This window comes from Taurulus bubalis (genome assembly GCF_910589615.1).
Source record: "Taurulus bubalis genome assembly, chromosome: 14".
NCBI lineage: Eukaryota > Metazoa > Chordata > Actinopteri > Perciformes > Cottidae > Taurulus > Taurulus bubalis.
Window position 1 is genome coordinate 14,225,318 of NC_136602.1, and position 22,530 is coordinate 14,247,847.

At 38.4% G+C, this 22,530-nt stretch overlaps 2 protein-coding genes across 2 annotated transcripts; both read right to left on the reverse strand.

Moving 5' to 3' along the window:
* Positions 1-357: 357 nt before the first annotated feature.
* Positions 358-9,272, reverse strand: erlin1 (ER lipid raft associated 1). Its single transcript, XM_079230117.1, has 12 exons — positions 9,151-9,272; positions 7,853-7,981; positions 7,204-7,285; positions 6,463-6,509; positions 5,914-5,975; positions 5,680-5,805; positions 5,512-5,585; positions 4,353-4,411; positions 4,113-4,204; positions 3,874-3,963; positions 3,672-3,751; positions 358-2,891 (listed from the first exon to the last, which is right to left on the reverse strand). Exons 2-12 carry the CDS (start codon positions 7,963-7,965, stop codon positions 2,721-2,723), a joined length of 996 nt encoding a protein of 331 aa, XP_079086243.1. The 5' UTR covers positions 7,966-7,981; positions 9,151-9,272; the 3' UTR covers positions 358-2,720.
* A 1,125-nt stretch (positions 9,273-10,397) lies between these two features.
* On the reverse strand, positions 10,398-17,975 carry LOC306747053 (inhibitor of nuclear factor kappa-B kinase subunit alpha-like; the record flags this gene model as incomplete). Its single annotated transcript, XM_079230053.1, has 21 exons — positions 10,398-10,742; positions 10,876-10,975; positions 12,772-12,821; positions 12,956-13,103; positions 13,245-13,353; positions 13,629-13,678; positions 13,820-13,929; positions 14,016-14,077; positions 14,175-14,326; positions 14,412-14,535; positions 14,969-15,071; positions 15,477-15,677; positions 15,816-15,951; positions 16,145-16,252; positions 16,741-16,865; positions 16,958-17,047; positions 17,142-17,230; positions 17,326-17,395; positions 17,483-17,600; positions 17,686-17,780; positions 17,871-17,975. The coding sequence occupies 21 exons, from the start codon at positions 17,973-17,975 to the stop codon at positions 10,683-10,685; spliced, it is 2,205 nt and encodes a 734-aa protein (XP_079086179.1). The 3' UTR covers positions 10,398-10,682.
* Positions 17,976-22,530: the final 4,555 nt, after the last annotated feature.

Sequence of the window (22,530 nt, forward strand, 5' to 3'; positions counted from 1 at the left end):
GCAAAATCATTTTTGGTTGAAAAAAATATGTAATACACAGCATTGTGCCATCAGTGTCTGCTTTAATATAGAATATATACAATTCAGTTTATGAACATACTTATATTTTATTTAATATTTATTAAATAACCATTTTTAAAGGATTTTTGAATGAATGCTAATTTTAAATATATTTAAATGAAAAATATCATGTACCCCCCTTTGAGAACTGGCTCCCCATCCAATTGACCCTTAATTGAGCCCATACTTATGCATAGTTAAACTTGTGTAGTATTTAACATGGTGTTAGCCTGCCTCCTGCTGGCATCCAAGTGTAATACACAACATTCACACAAAGCAGCACTGCTGGAGAAGAGAGGTACCAAAATAGGTTTTATTTTACATAAGAACATTGTCAAAACTTGAAAACATTTTTTGCATATAAACCTTTTAGAACAAGGAGACAGTGTTTTAAATTTCACAGATTGTACAAAATATTGACCAAAAAAAAAAATTCATTAATTTATACTCCACGTTTGCATCTTTATTTGAACCCACCACCAAAGCAAATGCAGTATGCAGCCCTTAACTGCCATTCATAGGTCAAGTAAACATCACCACATCTTCCAAACACTAGTAGATTCTACTGCTATATCCGTCTTTCTCAGGTAAAGTCTGTGATGAGGCCATAATGTTCAGTTTGTACATCCAAGTTCTCAAGAAGTCTCACAGTTAAGTTCAAATGGAGCTTTTTAGTTTCTAGGAATTACTGAATCTTTAAGTCTGGGCTAACCCATTATTATTTAAGGCTTGCATTCTGAAAAGTGGAAGTACTATATAATAGAGCTGAACAAAATCCAAAAGCATCATAACATAATAAAAAACTAGCACCAACTTGCATCACTTTCAAGCCCAAGCTTTGTCAACATTCATCTTTTAATAGAGCAACGCTTGTTCTTGTGCTGTACTGGACTCATATCGTCACACACTACTGATCAGAGATTAAACAAACTCACTTGAGCGTCAGTTAACACTGTAATTAGGAGCTGTGTGTTGGCATTAAAATTGTCTTCTTTTGCAGAGACTGAAAAACTGTGCAGCCTATCAATTCTTGCGTTACAGAAAAATGTAAACATCGACCATAGAAAGAAGATTCTGTTTATAACTTTTATACTTTGACAAACCGACATGCTCAATGTCTCAGATGCTCATGTCAAATATTTGCAGAAGAGACAGTTTTATTCTAGTAAAACCAAATCATCTTCAAATCAAAGTTACTTTCTTGCCAACATATTTTCAATGTTTTCTTCTTGCACAATTGTCAATTTTTACTTTTTAGTGTGTAAGCTCTGTCTAACATTGAGCAGCTTTTTGTGAAAAATGTAACTCAATTTCCTGAGCGTTTACATTTTTCTGAATAAGCTGTATAGTGGAGTTGGCAGACAATCGCAGGCACTGCTAATCATCTGAATTAAGCCACTACACATTTCCACATGCCCTGATAACCGAAGCCAGATGGAGGAAAGAAAGATGTACTGCGCGACTTCCTCCTGTGGCACTATCACACAAGTGTTTTATTGTTACACTGCCATATTAACTAACTGAATCATTAATCAACTTAAATGAGCTTTTAGAAAAGATCTGACTGACTTTCTATTGGCAGCACTAGAACCCTTTTTCTCCCCTCACAGTAAATGCCACAGCATGTCTTAGTGCGTCATCTCAAGTCTTCATGAGGTGCTCTCAGCTACAACTAACAGCAAACTACCGCCAAGCTAACAGAAAAAAAACTGCATTACCACCAACCTGACACCACTGTATATTTACTATATAAACTGCGAAACACACAATGAAAGACCTTCAACTTTAAAGACTTGAGAATCTGTAGGATTGTATCCAACGTTATGCAAATTCAGGGACAATTTAACAAAGCCAGGCCACTTGTTTCTACCACACTATCGTTTAAAAATAAAACTTTCACAGATCGGTTTTCATGATTTCAACCAACTGGAAACGCTGTAAATGACAAATGTATAATGCTCATAACTATTTTGAGTTCATCCACAAGCAGCATTTGATGAGGTGTGATTAACAGTCCTCACATTCCTTCATGGTGCGAGAGAAGAGCCAACTAGTGACTTAGTGTAAGAGAAGATGGCACAGAGATGACCTACCCACAATGCACGCTTACACAAACCAAACCACACCACATTTAATTAATTAGTGTCACCTGTTTGTTTCCAGTTCAGCTCAACTGGAAATTAATTCTCAAAACTTGTTTTCATCACTTGTCTTGCATACAAACAAACAAAATGAATGCAGATCCAACAGCAAAGTTAAACACTGCACTGATTGCAAGCACGTGGAAATAAGGACGACTTCTTGCTGTCGCCTTCCCAGGCATAAGCATTTATTATGCTTTCGATTTTTAACTATGGCATCATTCTTATTCCTAAAACTTTTCTTCCCCAAAAGATTGGAAGGTTTAAAAAAAAAAAAGAAAAAAAAAGAAAAAAAAAGAAAGCTTTCCCTTTTATCTTGCCCTCTAGCCCTCACTTCCGCTTGCTTTTAAATTTTCACACCCTTTCTTTGCCATTTAAATTTAAGACTGAAGTGCATTATTCACGAAACTAGCTACAAAGCTATCCCACCCATCGTCTTCAGTTCAAAGCTCCCCACCTTACAGACAAGACAAGTCCTCATCAGGTTCTCCTGTCCTTTGCAGAGGAAGAGCTGTGGACTCATTGCCCTTCTGGTTGAGCATTGGGCGGATGAAGGGAGCGCACAGACTTAGGGGGGCTGTTGCTTCCCTCTACAAACATGGCAGGGATGTCCTGGCCAAAGTAGATCTTACTGTTAGCTGCTATGGCCTGGTACTTCATCAGCTCCATGTACGCTGGGGTTAACTTTGCCTGTAAAAATTTGGAAGAAAGACAACAGTATGTCAGGATTAGATTTAGGTTGGGTCATTATCAGAGGTCATTATTACACTGAACGCTAAACTGTTTGCAGCATGTCGGGGCTTCGCCGATAACAACAAACATGTTTGATGTTGATTGATGACATCAGTATTTTCCAAGCAGGACCATAACAGCCAATGAGAGAGACAAGCCGGAGCAACCAAGTGTTTCCAAGCAACACAATAATCTTAATAATATCTTCTATAATATGACTGTAGTGTGTGCATTTTTGAGATGATTGAGAAGAACATCTGTGAAGGGTCTCCTTACGTGTGTGAGGCAACCTGATGTCAAAATCGGTTTGGATTTTAGGCCTCCTGTAGTTTTAATCTGACCTGACAATGTACAGCATGGCTAAATGCGAACATTGCTGATGGCTTTTGGCTATGGAGGATGTTTCCAAAAAAGGATTGAATTCAGTGCGGAGGTGGTTGATAACATCAACATTCAGAGAAAAGAGAACAACAGCCACATACTCCGCTGTAACTACACCGACCATGAGACGAATCCATTCAGGGTGTGATTCAGCTCAGGGACAATGATTAAATCAATCAGGACATGGTACTTCCCCTTTTTGTATTATATTGTCACAATATCATTACTATTATACCGTAACAATGATTATAGTGTAGCTTTCACAAATATACCTCCTGATATTGTAACTTTCTCTTTAGGCGATTAGATGTTGTCTGTGTGTTAATGTATACAATCATGTCAACAGCATTTTTTTACCTTGTTTGCGTCAGCAAACTTTTCAGCAGAGTAATACTCAGCATCAGCTTTAGCCTTCTCCCTTGCCAAGAAGGCAGCATCTGAAACAGAGAGACAGTGTTGAATGAGACAGACACGTGACAGACCAGTTCACCAGTCGCCACCACAAACAGGAATATACAAAATCATCTCAGAGGAGAGAACTGAAAGCAGTGAGGCTTACCCTCTATTTGAGAGATCCTCTTCTCCGTCTCTTTCTCCATCACCTTCTGCTGGAAATGGATCTCTGCGACCTGGGCCACTTTCTGAGCCTCTATGGGACAGAAAAACATGAGAGCTCTCAGATGTACAAAAGTTGGAGGGAGATAGCAGGGCTACACATGAGTAACTAAAAGGGGGAATAACAGCCATACAAATGACAACCCGGCAGGCTGATTTATGGTAAAACAGCATCACATTTACCAATAACGGCCCTCTTTCTTTCAGTCTCGGCTTCCTTTTCCACCACCCTCTGAGTCTGAGCTGTAATTAACAGACGAGTCTTCTCTGCTTCCCTGCGTATACAACACACATACACAAAAAAGGTTCTTGCAAATATTTTACTTTCTGTGTAGTCTTACTTGACGTGAGTGGGTGGGTAACAGGCAAACATTTGAAACATGCACTAAGACAGCGCTACCAAGTACAGAATTACAAACTCACATGAGTTCAAAGTTCCTCCGGATAGATTCAGGGATCTTCGGCTTGGTAACACGGACTGCCTTCGTCAGGATGTTCAAACAGTGCAGAGGAAGAGAGAGACAGACAAATAAATTGTAAAAAATAGTCAGAATGATTGAAACGGGCAGAGAGCTTTAATCAGGTTCGTTTGGGTTTTCAAGTTAGAATTTGTCTACGGTCATGTGATGGTTGCGTTTAAATGTGTCATTTGGGCTACAAGTCATTAGGAAACAACAGTACCAGAGAGTGCTTCGACATTGGCTCACAGTTCAAGCTGGATTTATAGTTAGTGCAGGGGATTAACAGCAGTCCTGAGGACTGAGGATACCTATGCTTTAGGTCAGGGGAATGCAACCGTAGGCATGGGTGCAACCATTGACATGTCAACAGCCAATGGCACACTAGCAAAAGGTGAAGTGCCTCTCATCCAAATGTATTTTCTCGGATGTGGATGTTTTCATAAGGATGGCAGCTTTCTTGAATTTGACCCGCCATGGATAAGGGCAGGCACTTTCAAAAAAATACTTGGCAGGTGATTGGATGAACCATCTGTCCAACAAACTCTGGCTGAAGGCAGTCGGAAGACTCAAATAACAAAGTTTTGCAAGTCGTCCTGCCTACATCAAAGCCACGGCTTTGTCTCATTTGGAGACTACTGCAAATACTACGATGTGCAATCTCGGTTTACGTTCTTATTTCATAACTGTGACAGAGAGCAGCAATCACATTGAGAAAGTTTGTAGTGTAAATTGCGAGATGTGCGTTCCTGATCAGGAGAAAACAAGTTCTCCTTTCTTCAACTTAATGCTGTCTTCACTCTGAACTATCTCCACCAGCATCAGCGACTTGCAAAAGAAACCACGAAGCACCCGAGCTGACTAATCACATTCCTTGCGCATAAGGCGACTATGGCACGGTCTAAGAGCAAAACTACAGCTTATATGTGCTCAGGCTCTGTATGGCATAACCCAAGTATGCACAACTATAAATCCGGCTTACTTCTCAACATGCGTCTTTTATTTGCAACCAGTATATTGAAACCTTGAGCAAGCCAGAATCTCGCCGTCACTGTGACTTGAATCCCAGAATCCTCTTTCTACTTACTGTGCCTCTCAAGTTATGGTTGTTTGTGTTTAAATACCTGTATTGTAAGTCCAGGTGCCATAACATTAAGATCTTTCTGCAAAGCAATCTTCATGTTCTCATCTATAATGTCTGCAAGACAAAAAAACAGCTGTTGTTTTTAGATATATTATCTATTGTGCTTTTCCAAGGAAATGTGTTGCCACAGCAGCAAAAGCATACTCACCAAATAACTCAATGTAGACCTCCTGTAGTGTGTGCACACTGCAGAACTGATTGAGTTCATGGTGAATCTTGTTGAATATGAGAGTTTTGTCGTAATCAGCTGTGTAGTTCCTCACAATTTCCACCACTGCAAATAAACGAACAAAGGCAACCGTTGTTGTAACGCAAAGCAGCTGGGAGGGTAAAGAAGTAAAATGACAAAGTTCTGCAATGAAACTAATGGAACATGTTGTACCTGCTAAAGGGACTAGCATGTTAACAACTTCAATTCTGTCGAAATAGATCATCACACCACCACTGTGAAGAAAAAGGTAAGGAAAATTTGTTATTAAGTCAATCATTACAATACAATAAGTAAAGCCACAATGTAATATACAAAAACACAAAGATTGAAAAGATATAGGTAGAAGCATAATGCTTATATATTCCTATCCTAAATTATTATCAATTAAATCAGATAATTAATTCAATATAAAGAAGAAAAAAATCTCTCTATATATACACACACATACATACATACATACATACATACATACATACATATATATACACACACACACACATACATACACATATACATATATATATACACACACATATATACATACGATTCACACTTGTAACCCTGAAAAATTGTTTTACAAACAATCCTTTTGAAAACCAAAAATGAGTTGACCATTCTTAAATTAATGTTAGCGTTGTTCCAAAATTGAACTCCTTCAATAGAAATACAACATATACATTTTCAATTTCTTAACAGCTACATCAAAAAGCTCAGTCTTACCTTGTTCCACAAGGCACATTCTTGATCTCATCAGTTTGGAGAGTGGTCTAAAACATAAAAAATAAAATAATCACATGATCTGGTAAAAAGATTATTCTTCAACAACACAGACCATTTTATAAACATGTATCGGGATTTAACACGTGACATGATCATTTTCCCAAGTTTTATGTTACTAGTTTTTTTATTTATTTAAAAACTAGTAGATAAAGTAGTGCATGCTTGTTTTAAGTAACGTGGAATTCCATCTTTAATGCAAACGAAGGTGAGCATGTATTTAATGGAATTTTAGAGTTAATGGTAAAAAATAATAATTAAAAAAAACAGTTGCTGTTGAGGTGGTCACAGCTGTTGAGGATACAAATAAATAAAACGCTACAACCTGAATATTATTTTAATCATTATAGGTTTGCTAAAAATAAAAGACCAAAGAACTCTCAGTGGCATAAGCTCTAAAACAATGTTATTATAATTGTACTTAATTATAATTAATTTGTCCAATACAAAATATTAAATGATATGCATATTTAGTAGCACATTTATTATGTATTATTTAGACTAAATAATACAACATAAATGTACCGCAGCCATGGTTGAATGGCAACTGTTCTCATGCTGCAGCTGATATATTTATAGAAGATCCCATTCTGTTTTTTATGCATCAGCACATTCTGGTTGACTCTTACATTGCACAGGCTTCTGCTAACAGGCCAAGTTCCAGGGCTAAAAAGGTAAGCTTACCTGCACTGATCTGAATGTGGTAATGAAAGGCATCATAATGTGATATCCAGGACCGTTGGGAGAAGTCAGCAATGCCCCACCCCTAAAACAAATACAAACAAATGATTTGGTCTGACTTTTTAACATTAGATTATCTACCGACTATAAAGGGGGACAAAAGAAAAGGAATGAAAGTTGTTTGAGGGTGTAACAGAAATGTATGAGGGTGTAGTTGAATAGCATTAACTCACAGGGTATCCTTGCTTCGTCCAACTCATGGACATAGTCAACAATTAAGGCCTTATGTCTAGGTTACGTCCCATAAATTATATTGTATTCCCCCAAGGTCTAACCTTCCTGTAGGGACCAGTGAAGTGTAATCTTCATCACGGTTGTGGATCAGTCTGTGTAACATTTGATTAATTTGTACAAATGCAGAAGCTTGTAGGATCGCCTCAGATGCTCAGGTCGGGACAATCCTGAGATAACATGTTTGGCAAGGGCATCTTGTTTATTTCTCTCTTTGGTGTAACAGGTTTGGAGCATGCAAGACAAAGTAAATATTTCCAAATCTAGACTAAATGTATATCAAATAAAAACATGTCATCCATATATATCTATATATGTTATTTTTGTCAGGCACAGATACAAAGGGTCAGTGTTTTGATACCTGTAGTACACAGCAAGGTGTCCTTCTTCTATCTTGTGAATGGAGGAGTGCAACATGATGGCCATCACGCCTGCTATTGCTCCAAATACGGCTCCTACGTGTGGCATAGTCATCCTTGCTAGTACTTGCCTACAGGTATAGAAAGCATAAACATACTGACATTTTTGAAGTGAAGTTTGTTTATACAACAATATGTACTCAGGTCACCTTAAGCCCTGAGGCCAGACCTTCACTGTAACTAGCAGCAGCAGTAGACAGTCAGTTACCAGTGTTTTAAGTAGACGTAGCTAAAACTAAAGCGGTCTTACAGAATAGTCCTGCGACAAATCCTACATTCATGAAGGTTTGAATGTTGGGCCCGTTATGCTCAAAACTTTATTGTCTTAGACACCGTAGTTTGTGGAGCTGCATAATGGTATTGCATTATACTGGAAGGTAAATCTAATATTTAGTCTATCATCAAATGGAATAGACAATCTATTATAAAATATGACATATAAACATCAATTTTTTTTGACAAACATTGAAAGGGGTGCACCTGCTTATAGATATTTCATTGAAAACTCTATTACTACAGAACTTAACTGCATCTTTGTCAGCAAAGCAAGATGAAGAAAATGCTCTTTAAGTGTTTCTTGATTGTTGAATTTGTTGTTAAGTATAAATGCAGCAACATTCACACGTTTGATGGCTTGTTATGTTATTGTTTCTGTCAGCTAGCGTCACCAGACAGAGCCAGGAGGTCCTGACTGTAACACAGGGACACCCTTTGAGAGTATGCTAGTTCATTTATACATTTAGCATTAAGACCTTCTGCAACAAGTCTATGGTTAACGCGTTTGAGACAGCAAGTGTTCACCCTGTAGTGATGGATGAAACAGTTATCGTAGTAAGATACCAGAGCATGGTCATTAACGGTAGCTGCCTCCATTAGAAACAGCCCTTCATGAAGCAGACTGAGACGCCAACATACACGACGAGCTAGCGTTAGCTTGTAGGATCAGGCTACTCGTAAGGAAACTAACGAGCTGCTGCTCTGTCAATTCATGAAGCAACATGTTTGTACCACAGATACAGTCTCCTGCAACAAAACCACCAAACCGGACGTCTGAATTCATTTATTTCAGCAGTAGCAAAGGCTGAAACACGCTTCAGTTTGTAACGTTAGCTAGCTAACTGGGTCAGATAGCAAGCTAGCGCTCATCGTCACCGGGTGGGTTTCGGAAGTCAGTTTAGCTATTATTTCAGTTAGCTTCAACGTTACCGTCAGCTTGAGGAAACCAAACGAGTTAACTCACCTGGCACAACGCCGGAATACACTTATCAATATGTAGCGGTAAGAATAAATGTCTGGTTTATGATGAACAAAATGAGAACTGTTGGAATCGTTTCCCTTTCTGGTTTAATCATTCACGTGCCCGCCCCCTCCTCCTGCCTCCCAGGTCACGCTCTCGATTTGACTGAATACGTCGTGCTGCCTTCAGGTGCTGGAGGAAATACGAGTTATTATGGCATTCGTTTTAGTCCAACTATTTGTTTAGTATAAATAGATCAAATAAAATGTGTGCTTTAAATATTCAGATGGCAGTAATGTCACAAGATCTTAAATTCTGCCTTAATTTGAACATGCAGTGGACTAAAAATGTGTATTTTATATCACGTATATATATATATATATATATCACATATATATATATATATATATATATATATATATATATATATATATATATATATATATATATATATATATATATATATATATATATCACATACATATATATATATATATCACATATATATATATATCACATATATATACATATATATATATCACATATATATATATATATATATCACATATATATATATATCACATATATATCACATATATATCACATATATACATATATACATATATATATATATACATATATACATATATATACATATACATATACATATACATATATATACATATACATATACATATATATATATATATATATATATATATATATATATATATATATATTAATCTAAAGCTATTACCTAAGTATCTATCTATGATAGGTAACGGCTTTAGAAAAAAAATCTAAAAGTGAAAAAAAGGACTGATTAAGTGATTAAGTACCAGAAGCCATACTTCAAATTTACATCAGTAGACTATTAAATATATATGCATTTAATTTACAGTCTGATGAACTGCAAATTAAATATTTCAAAATGTTGTAGTGTATTTGTGTTTCAGTGTCTGGTATTCATCGCAAATAGCATACCGTTTATGCACCACAGTACATACAAATATATTCACAAAAATGTGAAATGATGTTACTCTTCTTGTCCTTGTTTGCATTTCACCAGCTCCCAAGAGAATTTTGAACCCAGGGTTGGTTCCATAAACAATCAGTTTCCTGTATGTGTGCAGGCAGTTGTCTGGTCCACTGTGTGAATGGAAATAACCACATACTTTCAACTGCTTAACGCGTGCAGAGACGAGACTAAACACGGTATGTGCCATACATTTATACAATTCACATTCCATCATGCATAGTTTTTCAGCAGCAAAGTTTTACTCCAATCAATATTACACGTAAAATAATAAATAAGTCTTGGTTACAGCTAAAACTCAATAATACACATTTAAGTTAAAACATGAATAGCTTACCATATCATGCTGTTGCATACATTGTTTTAGAGCATTACATGTATGTAAAAAGACACAGTATGGAATCACAAAGCTTTCAGATAGTGTAACTCTGATAAGGCACTTGTTGACAGAATACATCGCTAACTCTTAGCACTTAGACACACAATCTTTGGTCAGTTTCTACAGCTTCTGGGGTTGGGCTTTCACTGCTCTGTACTGAGTCCAGCTCCAGTCCAGATCCTGGTGAGAGAACAAACACGGTCAACCTGCATGATCCATGGTCTTTGAAGTCAATCAAAAATAGTCAACAGGGAGTTAATCTAAAGAACTGTTCACATGCACACACACACTGCCTCACTCCTGTATACCGTACCATGACACTGTGCTCCATCTCCTGGGTGGCGTCTTGCAGCAGAGATGTTAGTTGACCCAGATAACGCTGATTCTCATCGAGTAACTGATTAACAGTTTCACTAAAAAAAGACAAGAGTGTATGAATGTTTTTTTCCCAGTGATTACCACCTCTGACCCAAGAAATGTCAGAATTGTAAAAACAAAAAAGCGTTCACGTTCAAATACACATACTACCAGTATGCCAGAAAAAGTATTGACCATGTCCCAATACATAGTATGTCAAAAAATGCAGTGTGCCAAAAATACCAAGATGTCCCTCTGCATCCAGTCGCCTTTTGCAGCATGCAAGCCAGCATGCTTTCCTCGCTATTCGACCCATAATCTTCTGCACAGCAGATATACGAGCAGGATGTTCAAAGTTCAAGGTGCACTTTCATACAAAGTAGTACGTCCAAAATGAATGCATTCTGCATGCAGCATTATTTACTTTGTAAGGGCAGCTGCAGTATGTACTTCAATAAATTTTTTTTAAAAAAGTATGCAAGTTGGAATGCAGTGTTTATCTTTCAGGATTTTTGGGCTTTATACTACCTTTTTTCCCCTTTTGCAACACACGAAAATAACACATCCACTATCACACAGTTGTTGAAACTGACAATCAGAGAACTGAACCCCAGCTCAAGTCTCAACAGCACAATTTGCTGTTGAGACAATTTGTGTTTTGCAACACACTGCTCACGGTTTACTACTCAAGATGCAGGAATCTGAGAAAGTCATTTTGTTGGCCATTTAAAAAAAACTGCCATTTAAAATGCCACAACCATGGACCATTTAGCTGATACAGGTGCCTCATGGCCAAACACCTAATTGCTTGATTATCCACTCACCCGTATCTATCAATATAAATTTAGAATGTAAGCACTATAAAAACAGCACAGATGCATACCCTTTTACAATAACAAAGGAAGCCAACATTCAAACGAGAGGAAGCGGTAGAGGGAGGGTGAGGGTGAGAGTGAGAGTGAGGTAAGGGTAGATATTGATGCAGGTGCTGTCCAGGGCTGGATGCCCGAATCAAGGTGCCTCTCTAGGTGAGACACAGCCTAACCACTTCTCTTTCCTCTGTTTTTCATCTGTTTTATTGTAATAGAGTACACAACTGTAATGTATATTGTATGTGCTAATAAGCATGCTGTAGTGATTTGTTGTGAGGAAAAATACATAGGTTTTGTTTCAAAATGTCCCTGCAATGGTCTAGCGACTTGTTTAGGGTGTATCCTGCCTTCGCCCAATGTCAGCTGGGATGGATAAAGCAGTTAAAGATAATGGATGGATGATTGTTTCAAAATGTATTTGTTTCTGCACATGTATCTCTGCAGAATCGGCTCCATACATATAACTATTATTGAGACAGAGCAGAGTGTAGTTGGTTGGACACAATCTTTTAACATAAATTAAGTGTGTGCACAAGTTTCATTTTGAAAAGTGTTTATGTAGTTTTGATTCACTTTGCAGGATATATAAAGTGTTTTGCGCTTTGGGTGTGTGTTTTTTTCTAATTGTGTTAAGTGTTTTGACAAACTGAGCCTTGTTTTCAAGACTGTGTGTTAGTCATTGCAAACAACTGTATTGTCCTCAAGTCATTTGAATAAAGGGGAATGGGAGTCCTTTTTCCTTCTTCAAGCTACTAGACTTTGTGGTGCATGGTGACCTCTTGTGGCAGCTTTGTGATTTGAACCAAACCCAGCAGCTGGTTTTAAAAGATCATTAACCTTGTACTGCACAGGGTAGATTTAAATCATCTTCTAAAATGCAGCTAGTGACGCTACAGACTGTTATTGTGTGACTAGTAGTCCCTTAACAGTGTTTTTCAGATACAACTATGATGTATACTTGTGACTTGTATGGAGCTTACCCGTCAGTTGGTTGTTGCATTAGTGACTGTGATGGAGTATTGTTCTGGGCCTAAACACACAACCACACACTGTATTAGCCTAAGTTTAATTTGACATGTAATACTGCATTGCAGAGCTTCACACACCAGAAACATCACTGATAGCTGAGAATATTTTCTGTAGTGCCATTCGTTATATACTCACACAGGCAATCTTGAGGAGGTACCAGAACTCTTTCTGTCTCTTCATTTGCATCTGCATCACTGCAGCCTCTGCAGTTTTTATGTTCTCTACCGCCCTCTCCAATTTAGGGAACAAATCAACGATGCGTTGCTTACACACGAGAATTGTACTACAGGAAGAAGAAAAAATAAAGATGAGGACAACCACAAAAGACACAAAGGGACCTGTTAAACAATATCTTAGATGCACTGAACTTTGCATGATTGTATGTGTGTGTGTGGTTGTCTGTTTAGACTACTGGATACCTTACCTCAGGTGACTGTACAAGTCTTTCAGCACTCTATCCTGGTTCTGAACTGTTTGGAGTATCATCTTCACCATGTCCGAGCTGTCACTGTAGCCATGTGGAGGGTCAGGACCTGTACGAACACACACTTCTATGATCATCCATGTTCTATCATCTGACAGAGGCATGTAAACAAATACTGCATGCCATCTTGCTATTCACAACGACCATGCTGAGGAATTAATTTAACAATCGTGACACATTTGTTTAGCCAATTTAATTATTTGTTATACAGAATTGCATACATAGAGTAATCAGATTCCACTGTAATTGGCTATGAACAACAAAAGCAGGAGCTCCTACAACTGTAGTCTATTATTTTAAAAAGATGTACAGAGTTGTACTTACTTTTGCATTTAGCTTTCAGTTGCTTGTAGAGTTCAATAGCCTTTTCCTCACTGAAAAAAAAGGCAAAGAGGGCGTTATTTTTATTTATTTTCAAATCATACATTCGCAGTCAGATGTCCATGTGTATATTGAACAGTTTGTTCTTGCTGTAATCATTCCTGCTGTTTATACTGGCATACAGAGATACTCACAGCTGTTCCATTACATCTCCCTGTCTCCTCGCAAATGGACTCCTCTGCAACTCCACAATCTCTGAATGCAGAGCCACTATCTCTTCATCCAGATACCCCATATCTGCAACCTACAGCAGATAACACCCTTAGCATGCAGTGCTTTTAAATAACTGCAAATAAGTTTACAACTGCTAATAAGTAACAACTGTTCTACCTTTGAGAACCCATCGGCCTTCTCTTCATTTTCCTGCCAGGTCTTCAACATCTTTTCCGAAGCTTCAGAAAAACACACAACAACCACAGATAGTTCACTAAGGGCTATATTAAATGACTTTCAATTATGTATCCCAGCAGGAGATTAACATCCACTCACAGATGCCAATGTGTCTCTGCTTGGTGTACTGCTCAAGGTCATTCTGGATGCTGGTCTTAAAAAAAGCCAGCTTGGCTCGGAGCTGCTGCGACTGGGAGAACAGCAGGTTCTTGTACCGTGTTAAGTTGGTGTTGTAGCGCAGCAGGCTCAGCCTACACATACACAAACACAAGGTAGGTAGATGTTTCATTGTGTGGGTGCATGCATGTGTATGTGTGTGTGTGTTTGTGCACTTACATGGCAGCCCTCTGTCCCTGGTACAGACGAATGTAGTCCTCTTTCAGTCCGCAGATGTAGCTGACTGCTTCGCCCCACACCTTTCTCAGTGCAGACAGTGGGAGCTGCGTCTTAGTCTCCCTGACTGAGACAGCACACAGATCAGACAACAAATTCAAATAAGTTGCCATAACTTTCAAAGTATTTGGATCTTGCACTCGGAGTAAAAACTCATTGTAAACTGAGAAGAAACTGTAATATTTATGGATTTGAAATTCAACACACTGTTTTAATAACATATACTTAACAACAACAAGTAGACCATCATCATGTAATAATCTTACAAGTGTCTAGTGTTTTTTTAATACTAAGTGTTTAGAAAACGTCAACTTTACTAGAATTGTCATATGAACTTTGACCTCTGCATTTAGCCTATCCTAAGCATTTGAAGCTGGGACTAAACCGCCAACATTGTGGTTAAAGGACAAGCCGCTCTACTCACACAGCCACTCAAAGAAGTGAGAAGAGTAACTTTTATAACATATTTCTACAGCTCAGTATACAGTTATTTATCTCACCTATAAAGTTGACACTGTCTGGCAGAGGTCTGGCAGTCAGCGGTCCAGAGTACTTGGTCAGGGTCTTATCGAACAGGAACACTATGGAGCTGTCCCAGCCTTGCTGAAAGCAGAGAATGAATCTCACTTTGAACACTAAAGCGTGTTAGTGGAGGTTTTCTCACTGGTCCAGTCTAGTATACATGCTGAGGTTTAGACTCGCCGAAACATTTTCTTCTAGAAAAATCAGACAGGGTGGAAACAAGCAACCGCCATGCCCTCATTCATACAGTCTGCTCACATATTGTCAAATAATGTTTCACATTTTACATTATTACCGTACGTATTTTTATTCTACCAAAGACCCTTTGGGAAATAGATGTTAACTTAACTGCACTGTTGAATTATGTAGAGAAAACCACTGCATTACCAGTGTAATGCAGACCAAATTTCTCAAATTTGCTGCTTATGTACTTGTGGATGGGTCCGTATGACATTCAATATTTGTGTTTATCTGTGTGTCACATACCAATCCCTCTGGCAGACAGTGTGCGGGTGGTCTGCGTGGGTCGAGGGAGATTCCCGTCTCCAGCAGCAGCTCTTGACTCAGCGGGGAGATGTGTGTCTGAGTGTGTGTCTCCAGACGGAGCTGGAGGGAGTGTAAACTCTCCTCAGCACCCAAAACCAAAGAGTGTAGCTGGGCCGACGTCATGTCCAGCACATGAATCACCTGCGGAAAGAAAGGCACAAAGCCGGGTCGTTTGCTTTGTGGGCTGTCCTCATCTGGGATATATAAAACCGTAAATGCAATCAATTCAATCTGGTTTAAGTGAGTCTTAATAAAAAAGGCAAGGATCATATTATTAACCTTCAAGCTTAGAATATTCTGCAGAGCTGTGTAGCAGTGTGGCTTGTTTGTGTCAGAATCCAGTCCTCCACCACGCGTTGCAGCGTCCCACAGTAACAACATCTGCAGAAGGGACTCGACCGGTTCCAACAGTGGCCTGTGAAAACACACACACACACACACACACACACACACACACACACACACACACACACACACACACACACACACACACACACACACACACACACACACACACACACACACACACACACACACACACACAGCAAGTTAGAATGAGGGACGCTTGACTAGGAGGTCTGAAAAAGCATCTTTTTTTTGGTCTCTACCTGCTGAGATTGTTGGGATAAGGGAGATGTGTGGAGAATCTGACTTCTCCATTCATGTCCTCTACTGCCATAATGTCTTTGGGACCTTTGTTCTTGACTTTGCTCGTCCTACAAAAGAAGGCAAACGCACAAAAAGAGGGAACTGAAAATAAAGCCGACAGATTAAAAACTAGACCAATAAAATGTTTCAAACATTCAGAATAAAATCTGCATCCATTTTTTTTGCAGATTAATATAATTGTTGTGATCACAATCACATCAATAAAAAGTGTATTTCATACCAACATTTTGTATCCTGTATATTCCTGGTTTACAGAGTATACACTGCTCAATATAAAATATACCTAGTTCAGTATATTTATATAATATGGTAACACTCAAGCGTAACATTTTGCTGTGATTTATAATTACTGCAGTCATCAAATTATTTAGGATTATTAGATTTTCTAAATATATGTGTATTAGTTGCAAAATACATTTTAAACATTGAGAAATTGTGAAATGTTAAATCCTCTAAATGTGTGTTTTAATGTCATGTGTATGACTAGGTTATTTTGAAGACGGACGATAAATGCATTGCTGCCATGTTGACTCACCATTGTACCGGCTGCATGTGGTGTAAAAAGGGGCGAAAACCACAAATATATTCAAAGATCACGGTCCCAAAGCTCCAGTAGTCCACAGTTACAGTGTAGGGTTTACTCTCAAACAGCTCTGGAGCCTGACACACATAGAGATAGATTTATTGATGACATCGATTGAAAAAATAACCACATTGCATGCAGAGGAATGCATTACTGATGCAACACTTACTAGATACTGGAGAGTTCCAACAAAGGATGTGCAGAGACTGCCCTGATCGAGGTCTTTTGCATAACCCAGATCTATTATTTTATGGACAAGCTGGAGGAAAACACAATTTCATAATGAGAGCATATACTATATTAAATTGAAGATTACACAGGCTGCATGCATGTAAAAAAGTAAATTAATTCACCTTCCCACCAATCTCCTGCAGAACTATGTTCTCTGGCTTTAGGTCTCTGTGGATTATCTTATTTTCATGGAGGTATTGGATACCAGAGCCTGTGTTTGTAAAACAAAACCATTCCATATACATTTAGGTATCAACATGTGATTACTGTGACTTTTGTAAAAGTAAAAGCAGAGGGAAACAATACCAATGTCACTGATCAGCGAGAGGACTTCACTCTCCTTTAGTCCACAACAATTTTCTGGTTTATTCAAAACCTGAATAATGATGTACAGAGGTTAACAGTGCAATGTTTGATAAGAAAACAAATTGTATGGGGTCTTAATAAAATACCCACTTGGTACCTTGCGTAGGTCTCCTCTTGAGCAGTACTCCATGGCCAACAGGGGTAAGTCATTTAAAGCAATGGAGCTCAACTCCTCTGGAATTTCTCTGGCCTGAACAACGTTCACATGATTCAGCCTGTTCAGTTTGAAAAGAAAAAAAATGTACAGTGAAGTTTGTTCATAGGTTGCTTTTTGAACATAAGTGGAGGATTTACACTCACTTCTTCATGATCTGAATCTCTCTGCCCCAGCGGTCTTTGTTCTTGGAGTTCAGCTCCAGCCGACAAAGTTTCACTGCAATCTTCTCTCCCAACTCCTGCTCCAAACACAGACAGTGAATAAAACCAAGCCAAAGAAGAGGGTCTGGGGTTTATGTTCTCCTTGGCATACAGATGGCAGGACTTACAAGGTGCTGGTACAGGTAGACGTGCCCAAAGCCTCCCGTCCCGAGTCTCTCCTTCATCTCCCAGGAGCCACACAGCTGGCTCTGTTTGAGTGCAGTCCGCTCCATCGTGTGAGGGTCCTGCAGCCGCTGGGCAACGGAGACTTCAGCTAGAAAAGAGGAAACATACCAAATCTGTCACTGTCCAGGAACATTATGGACAATAATAGTGTTGAAGCAAGGTGGTAGCGCTTCATCACACCTTCTGTTCTTAAAGCCATTTAATGTATGCATTTACACATCTTCCTCTATGCATCTGCAAGGGGGAAGTGTTATTTCAATTGCTCTTTACGACTTATTATTATATTATGTATTATAATGCTTTGTCATGCGAAAATATCATACATGTTCGTAAACCATTTCCCACTCGATTTACCATGTTAGCCACATATTGCAGCATTGTTAATCTTATATCATACAGCTGCTTTTAGTGTTATTGTGTCTGTACAGAGAGCGGAAGGGAAACAGCGTCACAGCAGCGTTAGCTGTCCTGAACACTGTGTTGTTATTGGGGAGCCAATGTTACAATGTTTGGTTCAGAGAAGTTGGATAACTCAAAGACAGGTGAATAAATAGTCTACTGAAGACAACATCTCACGCTACAAACATCATAAACTCACCAGGAGGCCAGAGGCGACAGATGACTGTTAGCTCAGTGTGGGTTTCAGAACATTGTTGCTCCAAAGTTAGCTAACCGTGTATCTAGTTCACGGCTCGGCGTGTTGGTATGTGTTGGAGGAAAGGTGGTCGAGTCGGCGAAATTATACCTTCACCCTTTACAGTCCACCAAACACGGCTTTAAAGTTAAAGTTTGTCTTGTGTTTCGTTGTAGTTTTGGAGTGGAAGCTGCGAGATATCTGCGCAAAGTGAAAGTGGAGACTGACAGGCAAGCGGTATTTCTGCGCATGCGCGTCTGATTTAAGAGCAGCGGACAAGACGCACATGAGGTTTTCTGAGGCGTTACTGCCTTTGGTCGGGGCTTTCCCATCACATCCACACCCAGACTAGCTAACAACGAGGAAGCTGATGCATTTTAAATGAACAGGGGTGTTAAATGAACCAATTCGTTTTTATTTTATTTTATTGTTTTACCTTGAAAGCAACCGTGTCCATCATAAACAGCTAAGAACTAATATTTCCAAAATGATGACACGGTCTTAATTTGTCCACTAGATGGTGCCATATGCACAGGTTCAGCCATGATCTGAAGGTCATTATTGTATAGTAAAACTGTGTCTTATTATTTCAACAGATGCACACATTATGATCAAGACCTCAATTTCAAAAGAGACCCCTTGCATACACAAATAAACACTTATGCTACAGTACAAGCATACATAAACACACAAATTCACAGCAAACACAATTCCCATTCACAATAGATACATTTTGGCTACAAGTGGCATTTAAAAACATTATGATGAGTATGCTATATATGTATATATATATATATATATATATATATATATATATAAAAGCATAATTTCTCCAGCTTTTACACAAGAAATGAGCACACACTAGACCAGAGGACCAGTGCTGCTACTAGTAACAATAGAACATACTTTTCTGAAACTCTCTGTACTTTTGTTGCATTTGTTCCCCTCTGTGTGAAACAGAGTTTGTGAAGCATTACATATTTCAGACATTATCCAATTACAGATTCAATGACAATGTTCTTTGTTTAGCAAGTGTTCAACCATGAATGAAATTGTATCTTATTAGATATTAATTCCATATCATATTGCCTCACTTTCTCAACAAGTTGCATAAATGTCAAATCTGTTTGTTGTCAGTGTAGTTTATTTAGATGTGCAGGTGAATTCATATATTCATATCCAGATAAGTACATTGTGAAAGTAAAAAGTAAAAAAAGTAAAAATATGCATGCACACCAGTTGCTTCTCAAAACAACTTTTTAGCCTCACAATTTTCCATTTTGGTTTAACGGAATTCTTGGTGGAAAGAGGAAGCAGACAGGTATCTCATGATTGAAGAGAGAAGCCGAAACACACATGTGATCAGAGTGGGTCAGGGTCAGATGATGAAAGCGTGAATAGTTTGGATGGTGAAACTCAATTGTTTTCTGCCTGTTTACTAGTCGTTTGTCCAGTTTGACACAGGAGTAAGATAAGTATTAAAATGATTAGCAAGTTTTGGGTCAGAGATTTTTGGCACTCCCTTTAAGTTGAAATGGAATTCATAAAAAAGAAGATACTAAGAAATGACTTCCCTTCATGGAGTTTAAAAAAGTTCTCAGACAGAAAATGAGGCAACCGCATTTTGATCAAGATACTGGATAGTTCTGTAAAGTCAAAAAATAAATTATGACTCACACTCTGTTTCTAAGGATTTCTTATTTTTTCTCTGCACTCCCACTGTCTATATATACATACTATCCTATGTTACTGTGCAGGATGCAACCCTAATGTTATAAGGGAAATAACACAGTGGTAATCATACTTTTACGGTGTTAAGTTTAATTCTATGGGACTTAAATAAAGGGCGATGGTGAACAGTATAACAAAGGACACATCTCTTCACGGGTAACGCATGCTTGAAATCTGGAACATTATTATTACCAACACCTCCAGTGTAACTGTAGAGATCGAGCAAAATCTAGAAGAGATGGATTAGAGCAAGTAGAAGAAGGAGAGCAGGAACTCAAAGAGGTGAGTCTTGAGCATTTGGCAGTTGATATGGAGGGTGACTGTCCAGACTGGGCTTGGGGGAGGTAGAAGACTCAAAATCAAACAATTTGCAGCTGGCCTCAACCACACATATCCTGGGTTGTCCTGGGTTGAGTCATTTCTGTGTGACAGTTCTTCTTTTGGTAAAACACCTGTGAAGCTTAAAGTACACATTTATCAGTGAAGGCTATTGGAGCCAATACATAAATCAATGTTTGTTATTCAGTTGTTCCACGCTTACTGACTTCATGCATGTTGGTCTTGTTGATCCTTTACGTTCTCCGGTCCACAAAGCCCGGCGCAAAGGTGTCATATCCGTCTATTGTTACCATCAAAGAAGAGGAAATGTTAGTAACTCCGACGTCAGAGTATTTGATGAGGAAAGAGTTAAAGTATGGGGGGAGTTTAGTCTAAAAATCCCCATGCACAATCCAAAACAATGCGTATTCTTAGGGGAAGCTGTGGTACATTATGTACACAAGATGTGCAAAGAATGACAGACAGCCGCTCTGTCATCCAAACCACATTTAAGTAAAGAAGGTGTCTGTGTGTAATATGTGCGTAAGTATGCGTAATTTCAGGTTGTGATGTGCTTTACTACATGTTGCCTTGTTTGTTTATGCTGAAAACAGTGGATGCTATTTTTATTGAGACCGGAAATGCACCACGACAGAATGAAAGAAATTAACATCTACTTAATAGACGATGAATCCCTGAGCTTCATTGCCATGTTTGAAATCGTGACTACTTTGGTGGTACTTCCACCATAAATGCAACGAAGGAAATATCTCAACCCATTGATCTTAACGTTTGTTGAAACCAATCTTCTAAGAGCACAACATTCAACTTTCATTAATATAAAATTGTTATAGTAGGTTCAATATGGAGGATGATGGTGTATGTCTGATTCATGTTTTCGGTCCTTGTCTGATTGTTCGTATAATTGGTTGTTATGCTGTTATGCATTCTTTTTTGATTTATTCTGTTTTTTCTTGTCTAGTTTGAGTTAATGTGTAACTTGAATGAACTTAAAATAAAACGATTGAAAGAAAGAAATCTACCTTTTAAGTCAAAATAAATTAGACTGAATTAACTGGAATTGATGCAAAAGATTAAAAAAAGCTTTTCTTTCCTATAATGATGCATCAATTAAATCAGTGTTTCAATGGGGCATGAGACCAAGCAAATACAGAAGACATATGTAACGTTGCCATTTAGTGTGGGAAAATGTAATCTAATCTAATTCCACAGTTTATTGAGGGGAAATGAGGGATCAAGGATTTGATACCAGTTTGAGCCACCAAGACGACTTGAGTAAGCTTAAACTTTAGAGTAAAAGAGACTTTAGATGTTTTCTTCTATGTTTTAGTTTCTACAAACCAAAGTTCTATTTTGTGACAACATTTTCGAATTAAATTAACATAATTGATATGAAACTCAAAAAGTTGAGTGGGATGTGCTCTTCTGCACCTACAGCTGCAGCAGTTGTCATTGTACACATGACCAATTTTGGCGATATTATTTTGAAAAGTCTCACTGTGGTTCAAGAGGGAATGAGGGGAAGTTCAGTGTGTGTCATAGGAAATGACAAATTCTTTTTGTCAAGTCTTTGCTGATCAGCAATTGCTCCCCAGTGATGTTTTCATATCTTTTCCTAAACCACTCCCACGTGGCCTGTGTGTTTTTTAAATAGGAGGTAACAGGGGGAGGATCAGCACTGCAGCACCAGAGCAACTACCAGCGTGAGTCTGGGTCCGGCCACAGCACAGGTGCATATCAGAGGATGCACAGAAGAGATTACCTTAGCGGGAAGAAATAACAGCGAACTTCATCAGGATTTGCAAGTCTGGAAAGAAAGGTAAGCTGTAACAAAGTATTCAAGACTGTGACATTGAGCAAAATATAAGAAGTGGTGCTACGTTACTGTTAGAATAGTA

Excerpts from the sequence above, each read along its gene's own strand:
- erlin1 (XM_079230117.1), bottom strand. The coding sequence starts at position 7,965 with ATGACTATGCCACACGTAGGAGCCGTATTTGGAGCAATAGCAGGCGTG. Across the intron at positions 7,286-7,852 it reads CACCTTGCTGTGTACTACAG|GGGTGGGGCATTGCTGACTT; the intron begins GTATCAAAACAC and ends TATTTGTTTTAG. Across the intron at positions 4,412-5,511 it reads CACCTGGACTTACAATACAG|GCAGTCCGTGTTACCAAGCC; the intron begins GTATTTAAACAC and ends ATCCTGACGAAG.